The 14,973-nt window shown below is 36.5% G+C and overlaps 2 protein-coding genes and 1 non-coding gene across 3 annotated transcripts; 2 read left to right on the forward strand and 1 right to left on the reverse strand.

Annotated features, from left to right (window-relative positions):
- The first annotated feature begins 4,251 nt into the window (after nt 1-4,251).
- Nucleotides 4,252-6,871, forward strand: rpl10 (ribosomal protein L10). Its single transcript, XM_060895129.1, has 6 exons — nt 4,252-4,352; nt 5,094-5,152; nt 5,700-5,807; nt 5,918-6,056; nt 6,298-6,460; nt 6,624-6,871. Exons 1-6 carry the CDS (start codon nt 4,330-4,332, stop codon nt 6,777-6,779), a joined length of 648 nt encoding a protein of 215 aa, XP_060751112.1. The 5' UTR covers nt 4,252-4,329; the 3' UTR covers nt 6,780-6,871.
- LOC132862861 (small nucleolar RNA SNORA70) lies at nt 6,096-6,230 on the forward strand. The gene has a single exon (XR_009650072.1). It is a non-coding gene; the product is annotated as a small nucleolar RNA SNORA70 (small nucleolar RNA).
- Nucleotides 6,872-7,441: 570 nt separating the features above from the next.
- dnase1l1 (deoxyribonuclease I-like 1) lies at nt 7,442-14,967 on the reverse strand. Its single transcript, XM_060895128.1, has 9 exons — nt 14,868-14,967; nt 10,685-10,835; nt 10,372-10,460; nt 10,055-10,144; nt 9,821-9,933; nt 9,313-9,425; nt 8,953-9,107; nt 8,767-8,863; nt 7,442-8,499 (listed from the first exon to the last, which is right to left on the reverse strand). Exons 2-9 carry the CDS (start codon nt 10,826-10,828, stop codon nt 8,374-8,376), a joined length of 927 nt encoding a protein of 308 aa, XP_060751111.1. The 5' UTR covers nt 10,829-10,835; nt 14,868-14,967; the 3' UTR covers nt 7,442-8,373.
- Between the last annotated feature and the right edge of the window lie 6 nt (nt 14,968-14,973).

Here is a 14,973-nt window from a genome sequence, read left to right on the forward strand (position 1 = left end):
TGTCAGTTTAACAAAACTACAATGTTACTCGCTCTCTTTCTCATGGGGGTGGGGTAGAGAGAGAGAGAGAGAGAGAGAGAGAGAGAAGGAGTTTTTTTCTCCTTATTTGGGAGGAGGAATGTGGAGGGGTTGATAGCACTGCAGCTATGAATGACTGATCTCTTTCTGTAAAAGAACTGTCTCTCGCCCCATTAAACAACCTAAGCACAGGCGCACAGACAGGAATGTGGATAAATATGTATCTGCTTGCCATATATAATAAAAAACCTCTCTTTGCACAACAAAGTAGAAATAAAAAAATGAAATATTTTGATAAATGATAAAGAAAATGCCTGATAATGATATGTTTAGATGTTGTAACTGCATAATATAAATTATTGATAATAACAGACAATGTAGAGCTGGATCTCATTGTCGTGCTTTGAAATAGTCCATTCACATCAATAAGTGGAAGAGGTAGTGGCAACTACCTCCGAATGCATCAGTGAAATCAGATGTTTAAAGAAAACAACGTCACGCTGTTTGACAGTGCATCCCAAAACAGCTTATTCATCTGGTCTAACACATGCACACCTTAGCACAGATGAGCACTCCAGGCTGCAGGCAGAATCAGCAGAAGGAGAATGTGATGAGATTCATTCGTGTCCTATATCATGAGAGATATAACAACACCACAGTGACCACTAGACTACTGGTGTCATTATGGCTTCATGGTGACCTCATGAAGTATGCCAGCTAGATAATTAGCATTACACTCCATCAGAACCTCATGACAGCTCCTCTATCACAGACTTACACACATAGTCCAAAAGAATGAAGCATTTAATAAATAAAGAGTGGATGAATAAAGGTGTGGATTATACTCTGATAGATTAGAAATAGATATTTACTCAAAATTAGCATGTTTATTCAAAACCCTAGTACAACCATTTTAGTAGTATATTTAGGTACATTTCCCTGTCTGTATTGAGCTCTGATCAGGGAATTGTTCTGAAACCAAGGCCCCCCCAGCCCACCCATCCAGCCACCCCACCACCACCACCACCACCACACACAGTATGAAGTGCATATCAATGTATGTGCTTGTAAGTGAACCTGAATGGCATCATATGATCTCATGTCTGAGGTAGTCAGCTCTGAAGCACAAACTTGTGCTGACAAGCTGCCCGTCCTCATAGCTCACATCGTAAGACAGAGAGAGCAAGGGAAGTAAAACAAAAAGGATGTCATGCTCGAACACTTTTTAGTAATGGTTTGCAGGAATTTTCTTAAGTGTTATGTGTCATCTGCCTATGTCCTACATAGATTTCTGTTTACAAAACTGGCACCAATTGCCAGGGCAACAAGAACACATTCATTTCCTGTTATTTGGCTAGATTACTATATACTAGAGGATTTTGTATACTCTGTGTTTCTCTTAGCAAAGAAACCACTAGGTGGACTAGAAAACGAATATTATTATTACCTTTTTAGTTGTTTGTTCTATGTTTTTTCTATGTTCTACATAGCATATATTGTATCATATATTTAAGCACCCATTCCAATTGTGTATGATAAGTAATTTCTAAAGTAATAAAGTAATTTCACTGACCAGAGTTCCTGTGTAATCAATGATTTTAGGCATTAAAAGTTGTGTTTGTGGAAAAACATCATTCTACCTGTATATCTAATTTATAATAACATACTCTATATAATATCTGGTACCCAAAACATCTTTATTTAGTTCAAGTTTTTATTTTGAGAAGAAGGCTCACTAATACAAATTTATATTTTACTTATATAACTATAAGTAGAATATGTTACCTTTTTTGTTTAACCTTATTTGTTACCTTTTAAAATATTTTCCCAGTCTCCATACCATTCATTCATTCATTGGTTCATTCATTCATATATTCGTTTTAAAACGTATTACTGTTTTTATGTTTTAACCTCTTCCTTTCTTCATGATTTTTTGCTTCTCTCTATCTTGTCTATTATCATTGGCCTAGGCTTAAAAGAAAACACCTGTGTAACCTCTAACTCCATATTTCTATTAAAGTTGATTTAAAACTACTCTCAGGGAGTAAATGACCCCTTGTATGTACACACACAAAATATCAACGACAGTGCAGCACATATTATATTATGCATGCTAAGTGCTTTTTTGTGTCCTGAAATGTGGACTCCAGAGTGCACAAGGTGGAAGTGTGCACTATGCTCTCAAACCAATGTGTGAATGGGTGTGGTGCAATTTGTAGCTCACAAATGGAACTAAAACTGTGACCAAGATTATCACAATAATGTTGCATATGTATATCATTTGTATATGCAACTGTCGGTCAAACATGACCACAGAGGAAATGTTCAAAACATACTTAACAGGGCGTTACCTTTAGCTCACAACTTGCACTGTAGAACATTTCAAAAATAATGGCAAGGCATTGTGCATCGCACATAATTAGGTAACTACCGAATATTGATATTGAATATAAAGAAAGAGCATTGAATTTGCTTATTTGTACCTTAACAATAAATTGGAATGAAGGCATTCATTTCATTATAGCCCAACAAAATGTGCTAGACAGCCTTAAGCCTTTCACTAAACTGTATGACAAATACAAGGACACAAATACAGGATTGTGACAGTACATTAAAAAATTCAAGTTTGAGTGGGCTAGGGTATTAAAAACATTTATGGGAGAGTAAACTGTTGCTATCCTGAACACAGTCCCATCTAAGGCAAGAGTATTTGTTTGCCCCACTTAGGCCAGGAATGCAGCAGCAGGAGGAAAGATGAATAGTTTGTACTGCTTAAAAAGCTTTGGTTATATAGCTCTAGTGAAGTTTGATTAATTATATCAACTGAACTTTTGTACATGATTTTATTTTTTTTTAACGTTCACTACCATTACAGTATAAATCAAGTTTAGTATATCCTTGAAGACCAAGTTTTCTTTGCCCTTTTTTCTGTTGTGAGCCTGTTTGTATCTTATTTTTTTTTTAGTTAGATTTCACAGTCTGCACAATTGACATTAGAGCTGTTGCATCAAAGGTGGGTCAGAGGGGATGTTTGTACAGTCACGTCATATCTGCATTGACCAAGAACAAATGTTATTGATACCAAAAATTCCAATGACCACCCCAACATTTGTTCTTCATTATCCGGAGTTTAGAAATGTGAGGTCATTCCTCTTCAAGAAAATTAAAAAGGCGGGGGGTGTTATTTATTTATTTATTTATATATTTTTTTTTATCAGTGTACAGCATTGCTGAAACAATAGAGACATCTTTTGGCAGGATAAGGAAATGACTGGCTTCAGGATAAAATAATTTGTTGGCCTTTGTCGACCTCTTGAGTGTGTTCAGGTTTATAACTTTCAATATGGCTCATAGGAGAAAATGTCTAGTTTAGATTTTAAACCTTACTCTTCACACTGGTTTTTCTGCATATACTGTCCTATGGTAAAATTACATTTACCTCTACAATTATTACAGGTACCTGGGGGTTAAGAGAGTTACAGTTAAAGCATTTATACATATGATATAAGAATTTAGACCAAAGAGCACCTTATAACAATAAAGAAAAAATCTCTGCAAGACTCAGCTACCAGTAAACCGAGTCTGGTGTCTGTAAGGAACATCTGAACTTATTGTAAAGGAATTTCTAATGTGGGAAAAATCTCTTGTTATTCATTTATTAGTATAATGCACTCATTTGTCCAGCGTCATTTGTCGCACTGTTTCCTGATGTTTTTGTATCTGTACTATGTTTTGAAATTGAGAATTGTGATCATTATTTATTTCCATCATTCATTATTCATTATTATTATTATTATTATTATTATTATTATTATTATTATTATTATAACACTTGAAAGTTGGCTTTGGTTCGTTGGGGTTTATTCATCTATAGTTTTGTATAATCATATTTAATAATATTTTTAGAATTATATTGTCTCATACGATACTGTTATAATGTTTATTGCTTGTTTAATCCAAATGTGCAGCCAAGGGTTAAAAAATATTTAAGAAATTTCTAACTGTAAATGTGTTTCTTTTTCATTTCAGACTTTATTTGTGCATTTATATTGTATAAAAGCTTAATGGATATCTGAAGAAAACAAAAAGCTGTTCTGGACGACGACGCCTGTGCGGATGTGACGTTTCCTTTACAATATGACGCAGCGGAAATCCAAGTTACTTCCTTTCCGCCATTAGGTGAGTGCGTGGAAGGCTGGTGTTTAGTCCATCTCTTTATAAACTGACCGAAAAATCGTATTATATTATACGTGTTTGTGGCGCTTGTTTTTGTAAAAGTGACCGTTTTTGTGTTTGTTTCAGGTCGCAGCCATGGGGCGCCGTCCAGCCCGTTGGTAAGTTTCTTTTTATTTGGTGTTCTCTGTAAAATGGCAGGACGCGCCAACCATGTGCGGCTCCTGGCCTGGCTTCAGCGGTTAGCTAGCTGTTAGCAATGTAGCTAGCTGGTTTCCTTAGTGAGTTCTCTTTAGATCAAATGTTCTTCGGCAGTGAAGTATTTTACTCCACATATTATGTTTGGGGTTAGTTTTGTGCACCAGTAAGTACTACAAATAGTTAAGTTACCCCATACTTGGATTGGTTATTGTTTTTGTTTTTTTTTATTATATTTTTTTTTTGGGAATGTGTCTTTTTGAGTGGAGGAAACGTATTAGGGAGTCTTTGAACAAACGAGTATAAACAAAGCCAAGCACGTCCAGCGATGCATCTACCACCACTAAGACGTTTTATAACACTAAATACAGCTTAAAATAAACTACAGACAGGATGGAGATTTGACCTTGTGGCTTTGTTTGTCGTTTATATCAATTTTGAAATTGAATAGGTTAATCTGCTGGCTAAACTGACAATTCCACAAAAACCCTAGAAACATTTGCTGTTGTACTATTACAACCTAAGTGGATGTGTCTTGAATGAGATTATTGCTAACCATCTAAATGGATAGCATATAATGTTAGATGGATGCCTCTGAGTTGTCTTCAGATCAAATGTTTGTCGGCATTGAAGTAGTGTACTTCACGTGTGTGTATCTAGTCATTTTTTAGTTGACTTTTTTCATTATTGTCTTCTTTCCCCAGCTACAGATACTGCAAGAACAAGCCTTACCCTAAGTCCCGTTTCTGTCGGGGTGTACCTGGTGAGGACGATGTTTTTACTGCACGCACATAATCTCTGTCTATATCGAGTGCTCATATGATCTGATGTAGTGTAGGGACACAGCCTGACTTGTTTTGCGAACATAATACAATCTCTGTTGGAAATTTCATTAAGTAAAAAAAAAAAAAAAAACCTATGCAATGGTGTTTTTGAGATGAAAATAACCCAGTTGGGTAAAATGGGTCACCTCTCCATAGTTTTGACCTGTGAAATCAATTTAATCTACCTGCAGTCAGTGGTCTGTGGAGTAACTAAGCAAAACAAATGGTTATCCCTGGACAGATGACCATTTAATGGCAAATATTAGACAAATGATGGCAGTGTCATTTGCATATTTCACAGAAATAATAAATTCTTAGTAAGCTGAAAACTCTTGATTTGAATTAAACTTGTTATGCAGGGGGAAAATAACCATGTTATTTAATATATACACTGCCTATGAAATTAGCAGAAATCTAAATTGATTTTGTTTTTGTGGTTAAAACTAAATTTATGTAAATATGATGGCTGTTCTCTGCTTAACCCAGATCCCAAGATCAGGATCTTCGACTTGGGCAGGAAGAAGGCTAAGGTGGATGAATTCCCCTTGTGTGGTCACATGGTGTCTGACGAATATGAGCAGCTGTCTTCTGAGGGTAAGTGGAGAAATGGAGACATTGCAAGAATATACATAATTTGTAGGTTTTGTTGCTTTATTAAAATTGAAACAGCTTTAATACATTAAGCTATATCTGACTTTGTGTAGCTCTTGAGGCTGCCCGTATCTGTGCCAACAAATACATGGTGAAGACATGCGGTAAAGATGGCTTCCACATCCGCATGCGCCTGCACCCTTTCCATGTCATTCGCATCAACAAAATGTTATCCTGTGCTGGAGCTGATAGGTGAGTTTGGTCAGGCATAAAACAACTATAAAATTACTACTGCAGCTTATTAAGCCGACCAGCTTGGTTGTTTGTACTGCTCTGGTGTGCAAAAGCTGCAGACAGTGAATCTTTGGTTGTGTATGAGCCCAGCTTGTGAAGTGCTGGGTCCTGTAAGGGACCATTGAGACACAACCTCATTTAAAGGAGAAATGTATGCTTGGATTTTTTTCATTTGTTTTCATTTGTTTCGTCTTGCCAGACTCCAGACTGGAATGCGTGGTGCCTTTGGAAAGCCACAGGGCACAGTGGCCCGTGTGCACATCGGACAGGTCATCATGTCTGTGCGCACAAAGACCCAGAACAAGGAACATGTCATTGAGGCTTTGAGGAGGGCTAAGTTCAAGTTCCCTGGCCGTCAGAAGGTATGTCCCTCTCATGAGATTGATGCATGTTTTATAAAAGATGGTAGCATTGTTCTCATTAGTGCTGGTAAAAACGTGCTAGCAAGTGTTTGGATTTTAAAGGGAATTTTGGGAGAGACCTTTCAGTTATGGGCTTTACAATCTATTCCTTTTTCTTATTTAGATCCACATCTCCAAAAAGTATGGCTTCACCAAGTTTAATGCTGCTGACTTTGATGACCTGCTGCAGGAGAAGCGTGTGATCCCTGATGGCTGCAGTGTAAAATATGTCCCTAGCCACGGACCCCTGAGCCGCTGGAAGGCACTGCATGCCAACTAAGCACTTCACACTCACCATACTAATGGCTGTGTGCGATTGAACGCTCAGTAATCTGAAGTAATAAATAAAATCCAACTGTTTTGGTTGTCTAATGTTGTGGTTTCAGTCTTTTGGACTTGTAATTTGTATTGAATACAGTTCATTTTATGATAGGGGTTGGTTTGGTGCACCAGTAAGTACTGTAAATAAAGTTTATAAACTCCGTTAGCTTTACCTGTCAAAAGCTGAGACTATACTTGGATTGGTTACTAATTATTTTTTTACTGTTTCTTTTTGAGTGGAGGAAATGTATTGGGGAAGCTTTTAAACAAAGTATAAAACAAAGCCAAGTACTGCCAGTGATGCCTCTACCACAATTAAGACATTTTATTGATCTAAGTACAGCTAAACTAAACTTCAAACATGATGGATATTTGACTTTGTGACTAGAACGTTTATATTAATTTAGAAATTTAATTAAGTAAATTTGACAACAGCTGTAACAAATCAGATTTGTGCATTTAGACTTTGCATGTCATGCACCAAGTAAAACATCTGGCCTCCTGTTAGAACCACTTGAATGTGTTTATATGCTAATCCAGTCCTCTAAATTAAGCATTTTGATTTGGTCAGTTAAACCGGGCATGATGACCTCTTAAGATTGATCTTCATCACCACACAAATTAGAAGAGATGAGGCTTGCCTCCACCTTTTATTCAAAATACAGATGATCTAACACTATTCCTCAGACAAAATATGTGCATGCACAAACAGCAGCTAATTATTGTACAATGTGAGTAGATAAGCACTTTGATGAACTTCTCACACAACTAGATGCTATTGGTACTTTAGTCAGTGTATGTCACTGATGGTCCTTTTCTAGAATGTTGACTTTAGGGGCCAAATCTCTGTGTAGGTTGGAACAGCAGGACACCTACATAACCTCAAACATCAAAACACTCTCCAAAGAATACCACATGAATTGCTATCCTAAGAGAAAAGTGACATGTCATTTCTTTCCTAATACTTGGCTAAGCTTTCCCTTGCCTTAATAACAGCATCTGTAATGTCCGATAAGGATTCCAAAAATAATGAAAAATAAAATAAAATCCAGCACAGAATCGCTCTCAAGCAGTATGTCAGCACTGAGTTTTCCTCCTTGAAATGAATAACAAATGGTTAGGTTCATCCAGGTGCACAATCTACTGACACTGTACAGGTAGGTATCATCATTGGAGGATTTAATCATTTCTTTTGGCAGGGAAACTTGGATGTGTCATTTATAAAAATAAAGATCAAATAATTGCCATTAAAGAGGCAATGTACTTCCAACTAGAAATAGGCCTGTCCTATTCAATTCCATCATGATAAGAAATTAAAAATATTTAATTTAATAGTAAATTAACTTATTTTCTCATTACAATCTCCTTGATTAAAAAAAATGAAAATGTAAAAAAAAATATATATTTAAAATGTGTTTCACATTATTGCCAAGAAATAATGCAGTGCATTCTTGTACAGCTTTGGTTTAGATGATATTTAAAAATTGGCAGTACTGCACATCTCCTCTCTCTATCTGAATAAAAAAGTCCAAAAAAAAAAAAAAAAAAGGGTGTCATTTCAGTTGGAGTAGAAGGGGAAATCCAAGAGTTATCTGGAGCAAGATTATGCTTCTTTGCTCACTTCCTGATTTGATCTTCAGCTCCACCTCTATAGGATAGTGGTCACTCACACGTAAAGCCTGTAAGGAAAATGCACTGCTCTGTTATGTGTCTTCAGCACAGACACTAGATAAAAAAAAAAACTTGTCACAAACTCACTTTCACTTTGTTAAGTATTGAATATTCAAAAGTATTGGAAAAATCTTTGGGAAAACATCTGCTTGACTGATTATAAATTGAATCTAATAAAATACAAATATGCAGAAAGGAACCATATAATTAAGATGTGTAATATGAATGTTTATGTTGGTGTGCTAGATTAAAAAAATAAAAAAACAACCACTTACCTCTTCCTCCTTAATTTGATATGCCCTGGCAAAATTAAATGGTTGTGCTGAGTATGGTATTATAGACCTGAGAAATGAATCTCCGTGTACAACTATCCTGTGTAAATAGAAATCAACACTACATAAGATACCAAATAAACAAGATGTAATAAACCAAAAACCCTTTAAATATAGAATACGGCTTACCTGTCATATGCACAGTCAGTGGTCCCTCTTACTGTAGTGTCCTGATTGTCATCTATCAGCCAGGTGAATATGTCAGAGTAGAGCCTTATATTCTTCCTGTTTTTCTTGGCCACATATCCACAAGCTGCATTAAAGTCACCAAGGAACATTATGTCCTAAAGAAGAATGGTGGCAATGAGGGACATTTTTTTCACTGTTCACGCGTGGTTAACATTTGGACTAAACCAAGGGCACCAATGTGAGCACACTGCGTCATTTAAAAAAAAAAAAAAAAACGCCTCAGGCTTGTTTTTTCTGGTTTGTCGCACGGCATTAAAAACTGGCCGACCTATGAGACTATTATACACCATTGTAGCTCACCTCTGTCTTCCACCTCCGTCTTATATCCTCAAAGACATCATAGAGTTCATCAATCTCTTTGGTGGCATTAGAAGGAGAGGTGTGCATTGGAATCAGAACAAACTCACCAATCACTGGAATACATAACCAATCACAATCCAAACGTTTAGAGTAAAAATAGAATAGTAAAGATATAGTAGAATTATCCAGTCTAATCTCACTGAGACCTGAATGCAATCTAGGGCTTAACACAGTGACACTATTAATATCTGTTGTTCAGCCATAACTACATCACTTGAGTTTGTAACAAATTTAGTTTGTGCTTTTTTAAACTAATAGCTTAAACTGATCAAGAAGTTACTAAGGAAAAATGAATGAACATGGGTCTTTGTCTTTCAAACATTTTTGTTTCGGTCCCAGTCCTGATTTACACATCTAGTGTCAAACATTTCCACTTAGAACATATCTGTTGATTATAAAAACTATATTCATAATCAGTTACATTCCTACTATGGATATTTAATGTTACCTGTTTTAGGTGCCTGGAAGCGCACAATAAAAGGCTCCCTGGCAAAAGCATCCTCATCTCCTTTCTGTGTGTCTGGATACTGATAAACGTCTATTAGCTTGACTGAGCCGGTCCTGTAGGAGAGAACATGACATGATGAAGCCCAAACCAAACCGAAGCATACAGCCCATAAAGTATTCACTGACAGTATGATTTATTTTAATATATAAGCTCTTTCAAAACTAAATATCCTACCTGAACACAAAAACATATTGCTCTTGATAGGTTGGTGTCCTGCCAAGACGTCCACTAGACACATAGTCATACTGGTGAATGCTTTCATAGCTGAAAAAAAAAATTATGATATGTTATTGATTACAATTGTAATTTGGTTGTCACAGCTAAAGAAGGTAGAGTGTTGTATAGCAGTGAATGAACAGATAATATACAATGTGTATGTAAAAGTGCAATTTGCTCATTGCTTAAATTATTTTCCAAAGATCTTTTTTGTGTACGATATGCAGATTGCAGATCATTTGTCATGACTGGAGATGTAATGAAAGTAACATTACTTATTGAGTCTATTAATCAGACGTGGAATGGCTGTTTTCTTCTGATCTCTGACCTCTTGAAGCAAACACACATCACAGCGTGCCACAATCTGACCAAAAATAAGATTAAAATGGAACTAAAATGTATTAAATGGTAGTTAAATGTTTTAACCTGACCACTATATTCACACTTTACAAAAAAACAGATACTTTACTTGCAATTTGTGCTCATATCTAAAATAAATGATAAAACTAAATTACATAGCTTTATTCAATTTGGTGAATATTTGTGACATAAAGCATTACACATCACTCTCTGTAAGGTCCACCTTACCTGTGTAACAATGTGCAAAAGTGTTGCATCCGTTGCCTTTGAGCCTCCAAAACTCTGAACGTTAAAAGCACAAATCTTAAAGGCATAACAAACCAGAGGTCCATGGAGGTAGACTAAAAAGAGCAGGAACTGAGGAAGAATCATATTGGAACTGCAAAGAGAGGAATGGAGAGAGAGAGAGAGAGAGAGAGAGAGATTGATTTTGTTTAATGCCATAGCAGCAGCAGTGGCTATATTCAAAGCTGAAAAGCAGGTTTTCAGTTAACAATCCTGCATAAGTGTGGAAAAGCCTGCAAGATATCACGAACTACAAGAGACCCCCCATTCCCATCACTGGACTGAATGACTACAGTTCTGTTGCTCTGACATCTGTTTTGCTGAAGATTTTTGAACAGCTGGTATTGGCCCCTTCAGTTTGCCTACCAAGCAAACAGATCAGTGGACGATGCAGTCAACATTGGGCTGCACTACATTCATTATGCATCTGCATATCATCTGCAATACATTCAATAATTCTGCAAATTCTCCCTCTATACCGATGATTGCACATCAAGTGACCCAACTGTTAAACTCCTGAAATTTAATTTCGAAACTACGCTCACCGGTCTCATCCAAGTGGGCAATGAGAAAGACCCCTCAACACTACTCCCCCTCACAATATCCAACAGCCCTGTGTCATGTGTGGAGTCCTTCAAGTTTCTGGGCACTACCATTTCCCAAGATCTGAAATGGGACTGCAACATAAACTCCTTATCAAAAAGGCCCAGCAGAGGATGTACTTTCTACACCAATTAAGGAAGTATGGTCTGCCACAGTAGCTGTTGATGCTGTTCTACACTGCAGTCATTGAATCCATCCTGTGCACATCCATCACCATCTGGTTTGGAGCAGCAACAAAATAGGAGAGGAACAGATTGCAACAGTAACAGTAACGCACAGTAAAAACAGCAAAAAAAAATTGGTGCCGCCCTGCTCACTCCCCAGGACTTGTACCATACAAGAACCAGAAACCGGGCAGGAAAAATCACTACTGGCCCTTCACACCCTGAACACAACCTCTTTCAGCTCCTCCCTTCTGGCAGAGCTTTGTTTACCAAAACTGCTAGACACAGGAACAATTTCTTTCCACCAGGCAATCACCCTGATTAATAACTCACCATAATTATATTCCCTATTCAACTGAGCTCCTTCCTACAGGAGAACAATATCCTCGAAGAGTTTCAATCAGGTTTCAGGCCCCATCATAGCACAGAAACTGCACTTGTGAAAGTCACAAATGACTTGTTCTTAGCTTCAGACAAGGACTGTATGTCACGATTAGTCCTACTTGACCTTAGTGCTACATTCAACACTATAGATCACAACATTCTCCTAGATCGCTTACAAAATTACACAGGTATTCACAGAAAGCTAGTTCATGCTTTCATGACCTCTAGACTGGACTATTGTAATGCATTACTACGTGGTTGTCCTGCATCTTTAATAAATAGGCTACAGTTAGTCCAAAATGCAGCTGCCAGAGTTCTCACTAGGACACGGAAGTATGACCATATAGCCCCAATTTTATCATCTCTACACTGGCTACCTGTTAAGTTTAGAATTGTTTACAAACTGCTGCTACTTACAAACAAGGCTCTTAAAGGATTAGCTCCCACGTATCTAACTAGTCTCCTAAAACGGTACAATCCTTCACGCTCTCGGAGATCACAAAACTCAGGACTTCTGGTAGTTCCCAGAATATCTAAGTCTACTAAAGGCGGTAGAGCGTTTTCTTATTTAGCTCCCAAACTCTGGAATAGTCTTCCTGATAGTGTTCAGAGCTCAGACACACTTTCCCAGTTCAAAAGCAATTAAAAACTCATCTCTTTAGTCGGACATACACATAATACATATACATACATACATACATACATACATACATACATACTGTGAACTATATATATATCTTGAATTTTTATTATATTAATTCTTTATATTATTCCTTATGTTTACCTTCTGCTCTATGTTTATGTTCTGTAAAGCTGCTTTGAGACAATGCCCATTGTAAAAAGCGCTATACAAATAAACTTGAATTGAATTGAACTACTGCTGCTGCATATTGCACAAAAGCATAATATTGTGATGCACAACCATGCACTTCTCACACTTTATGTACATAACTGATCAGACATATGTTCTGCATTCATATTTAATACTCATACTGTCTATATTGTATCACATTGTCTGTATTGTCTTGTATAGTCTGTATTGTCTTGTCTAGAATAGTGTTATTTATGTCTGTACTTTTGAGAGTCACACAGCTGGAACCAAATTCCTTGTGTGTGGCCAATAAACCTGATTCTGATTACTAAGGAATGTCATACACTGGACTGGTATCTAGAGTAGATGCACATTTAATATCAAGGTGTGATAAAGATAAAGCTTTGAGAGCGACTGAATCATGGAATTATGACCTTAAGGAGAGGGACATGGAACTGGACTGGGACAATATATAGAATAATATTTTTCTCATCAAAGAATCCTGCACACCAGCTGATTCATTTCAAGTTTATTCAGAGGTTTTACCTTGTAATCTGCATATGGTTGGCACATACTACCTGCGTATTTTTTGGGATTGCCCAGATGTCTCTAAGCTTTGGTCATGTATTTTTTAGGGATATTTTGGAGTTTCCAGTCTCTTAATCGCTTACCTTATTTTTATTTAATGACAAATCATCATTCAGTATTTGCACTAATTTGGCTTTAAAGAAAGTTGTAATTGCAGGTTTAACAGATGCAAAAAAAGATCATAATGCACTCCCAGTTTTCACCTGGGCCCCCTATAATAAAAGAATGGTATAATTATTTCAGAGATATTGTCCTTATAGAGAGATCATTGGCTGTCATCCACAAAGCATGAAGCTCAACTATGGACATTTGGGATAGAGTCATTGTGGCACTTTTGAAATTGCCTATTTTCCCTTAGGGTTAGCACATACCTGTAATCTAAAAGGGTCTTGACAACAAAGATAATGTCATTGTGTCTGCCATATATATTTGTATACTTGTTAAGGCTTTTGCAATTGTATATAGTTTAAAAATTGTGTGTTGTATATACTTCATTATATAATATACTAAGAATACATAATTATACACTTATGTGGTGAAGTGTACATGTAGTACATGCTAAAAAGTTCATCACAATAATAAAAGGTTTATCCTCCCCAGACACGGGTTGCAACCTACTGTACGGCAAAGAAGTTGCTCCATTTGTCGCCTCTTACTAGGATAGTTTATTGTACTAATGTCTGATTCTGTATATTTAAGCAATACTAAACAAGCAAGAGCACACAAAAATATGGCTAATGACAGGCATGATGATATTCAGTATAACCACATGACTGCAATATTCCATTTATAAACATTCATATAGACAAGAAATTAATATTGTGTAAGTGAAGTTTTGGACACAAAATATGGCCAAATATTTTGTTTACATTTGCTTCACTACTAGAAATAGACCCTGAACAAGCCACACTTTATTGCACGTTGAATGACTCACACTTATACACATTCAGGGGAAATGTGCTTCTGGTGAATTTGGCATGCTTCTTCATTTTCACCTTTTATATTTTAAACCAAAAGTTATATTTCTATGTCCCAGTGTGGTTATAGGAAATATAGGCAATCACTGGACCGGAACTAAGTGCTCATTTAGAGGCTACATGCTACAGGATAGTCAGGGTTAGACTGGCATACAGATCTCACTATCTTACAAATTCACTTTGCTCGTTCAAAACTATTTATTTTTTAACTTTGCTAGGTTTTGTCTCTTCTTCTTTTTCTTCTTCTTCTTCTTCTTCCACAACCTCATTCTGCTTTTTAGCACATAGCAGTGCTCGAGTTTACAAAAGTAACATCTTACCAACATGTCTGCCTTAATAAAAAAACACGAACAACAAACTTTTGTCTCAATAATCAATAATATGCAGCTGTTTATTTATGATCATGAATAAAAACAAAAACCGAACTTATCCCAGACTACAGCATGAACACAATGAGCACAAGTAGTTTTACTTCTCTTTTGTTTTGCCTGTTATGTTGAGCGTTATTTAACTTTTGCTTTTGTACTTGAGACGGCATCGGAATGAAGTCTTGAGTCAAAACAAAGACAGATAGCAACATAAAGAGTGTAAAACAATACCTGAAAGCTGAAGGACTTGTGTGAAAATTTTCATTTAACGAGAAGTGCGGTTAGTGCTGTTAAATAAAAAAGGATCCACCCTTTAAATGCTTCAGACACACAGAGA

Source organism: Tachysurus vachellii, chromosome 19 (genome assembly GCF_030014155.1).
Source record: "Tachysurus vachellii isolate PV-2020 chromosome 19, HZAU_Pvac_v1, whole genome shotgun sequence".
Classification (NCBI taxonomy): domain Eukaryota; kingdom Metazoa; phylum Chordata; class Actinopteri; order Siluriformes; family Bagridae; genus Tachysurus; species Tachysurus vachellii.

What these genes read in the sequence shown, in the direction of transcription:
- rpl10 (XM_060895129.1), top strand. Translation starts at nt 4,330, where the DNA reads ATGGGGCGCCGTCCAGCCCGTTG. An exon ending in TTTCTGTCGGGGTGTACCTG is followed by an intron (nt 5,153 to 5,699) that starts GTGAGGACGATG and finishes TGCTTAACCCAG; the next exon opens with ATCCCAAGATCAGGATCTTC. An exon ending in TCCTGTGCTGGAGCTGATAG is followed by an intron (nt 6,057 to 6,297) that starts GTGAGTTTGGTC and finishes TCGTCTTGCCAG; the next exon opens with ACTCCAGACTGGAATGCGTG.
- dnase1l1 (XM_060895128.1), bottom strand. Translation starts at nt 10,828, where the DNA reads ATGATTCTTCCTCAGTTCCTGCTCTTTTTAGTCTACCTCCATGGACCT. An exon ending in CTGATTAATAGACTCAATAA is followed by an intron (nt 10,145 to 10,371) that starts GTAATGTTACTT and finishes TTTTTTTTTCAG; the next exon opens with CTATGAAAGCATTCACCAGT. An exon ending in CTTCCAGGCACCTAAAACAG is followed by an intron (nt 9,426 to 9,820) that starts GTAACATTAAAT and finishes TATGTATTCCAG; the next exon opens with TGATTGGTGAGTTTGTTCTG.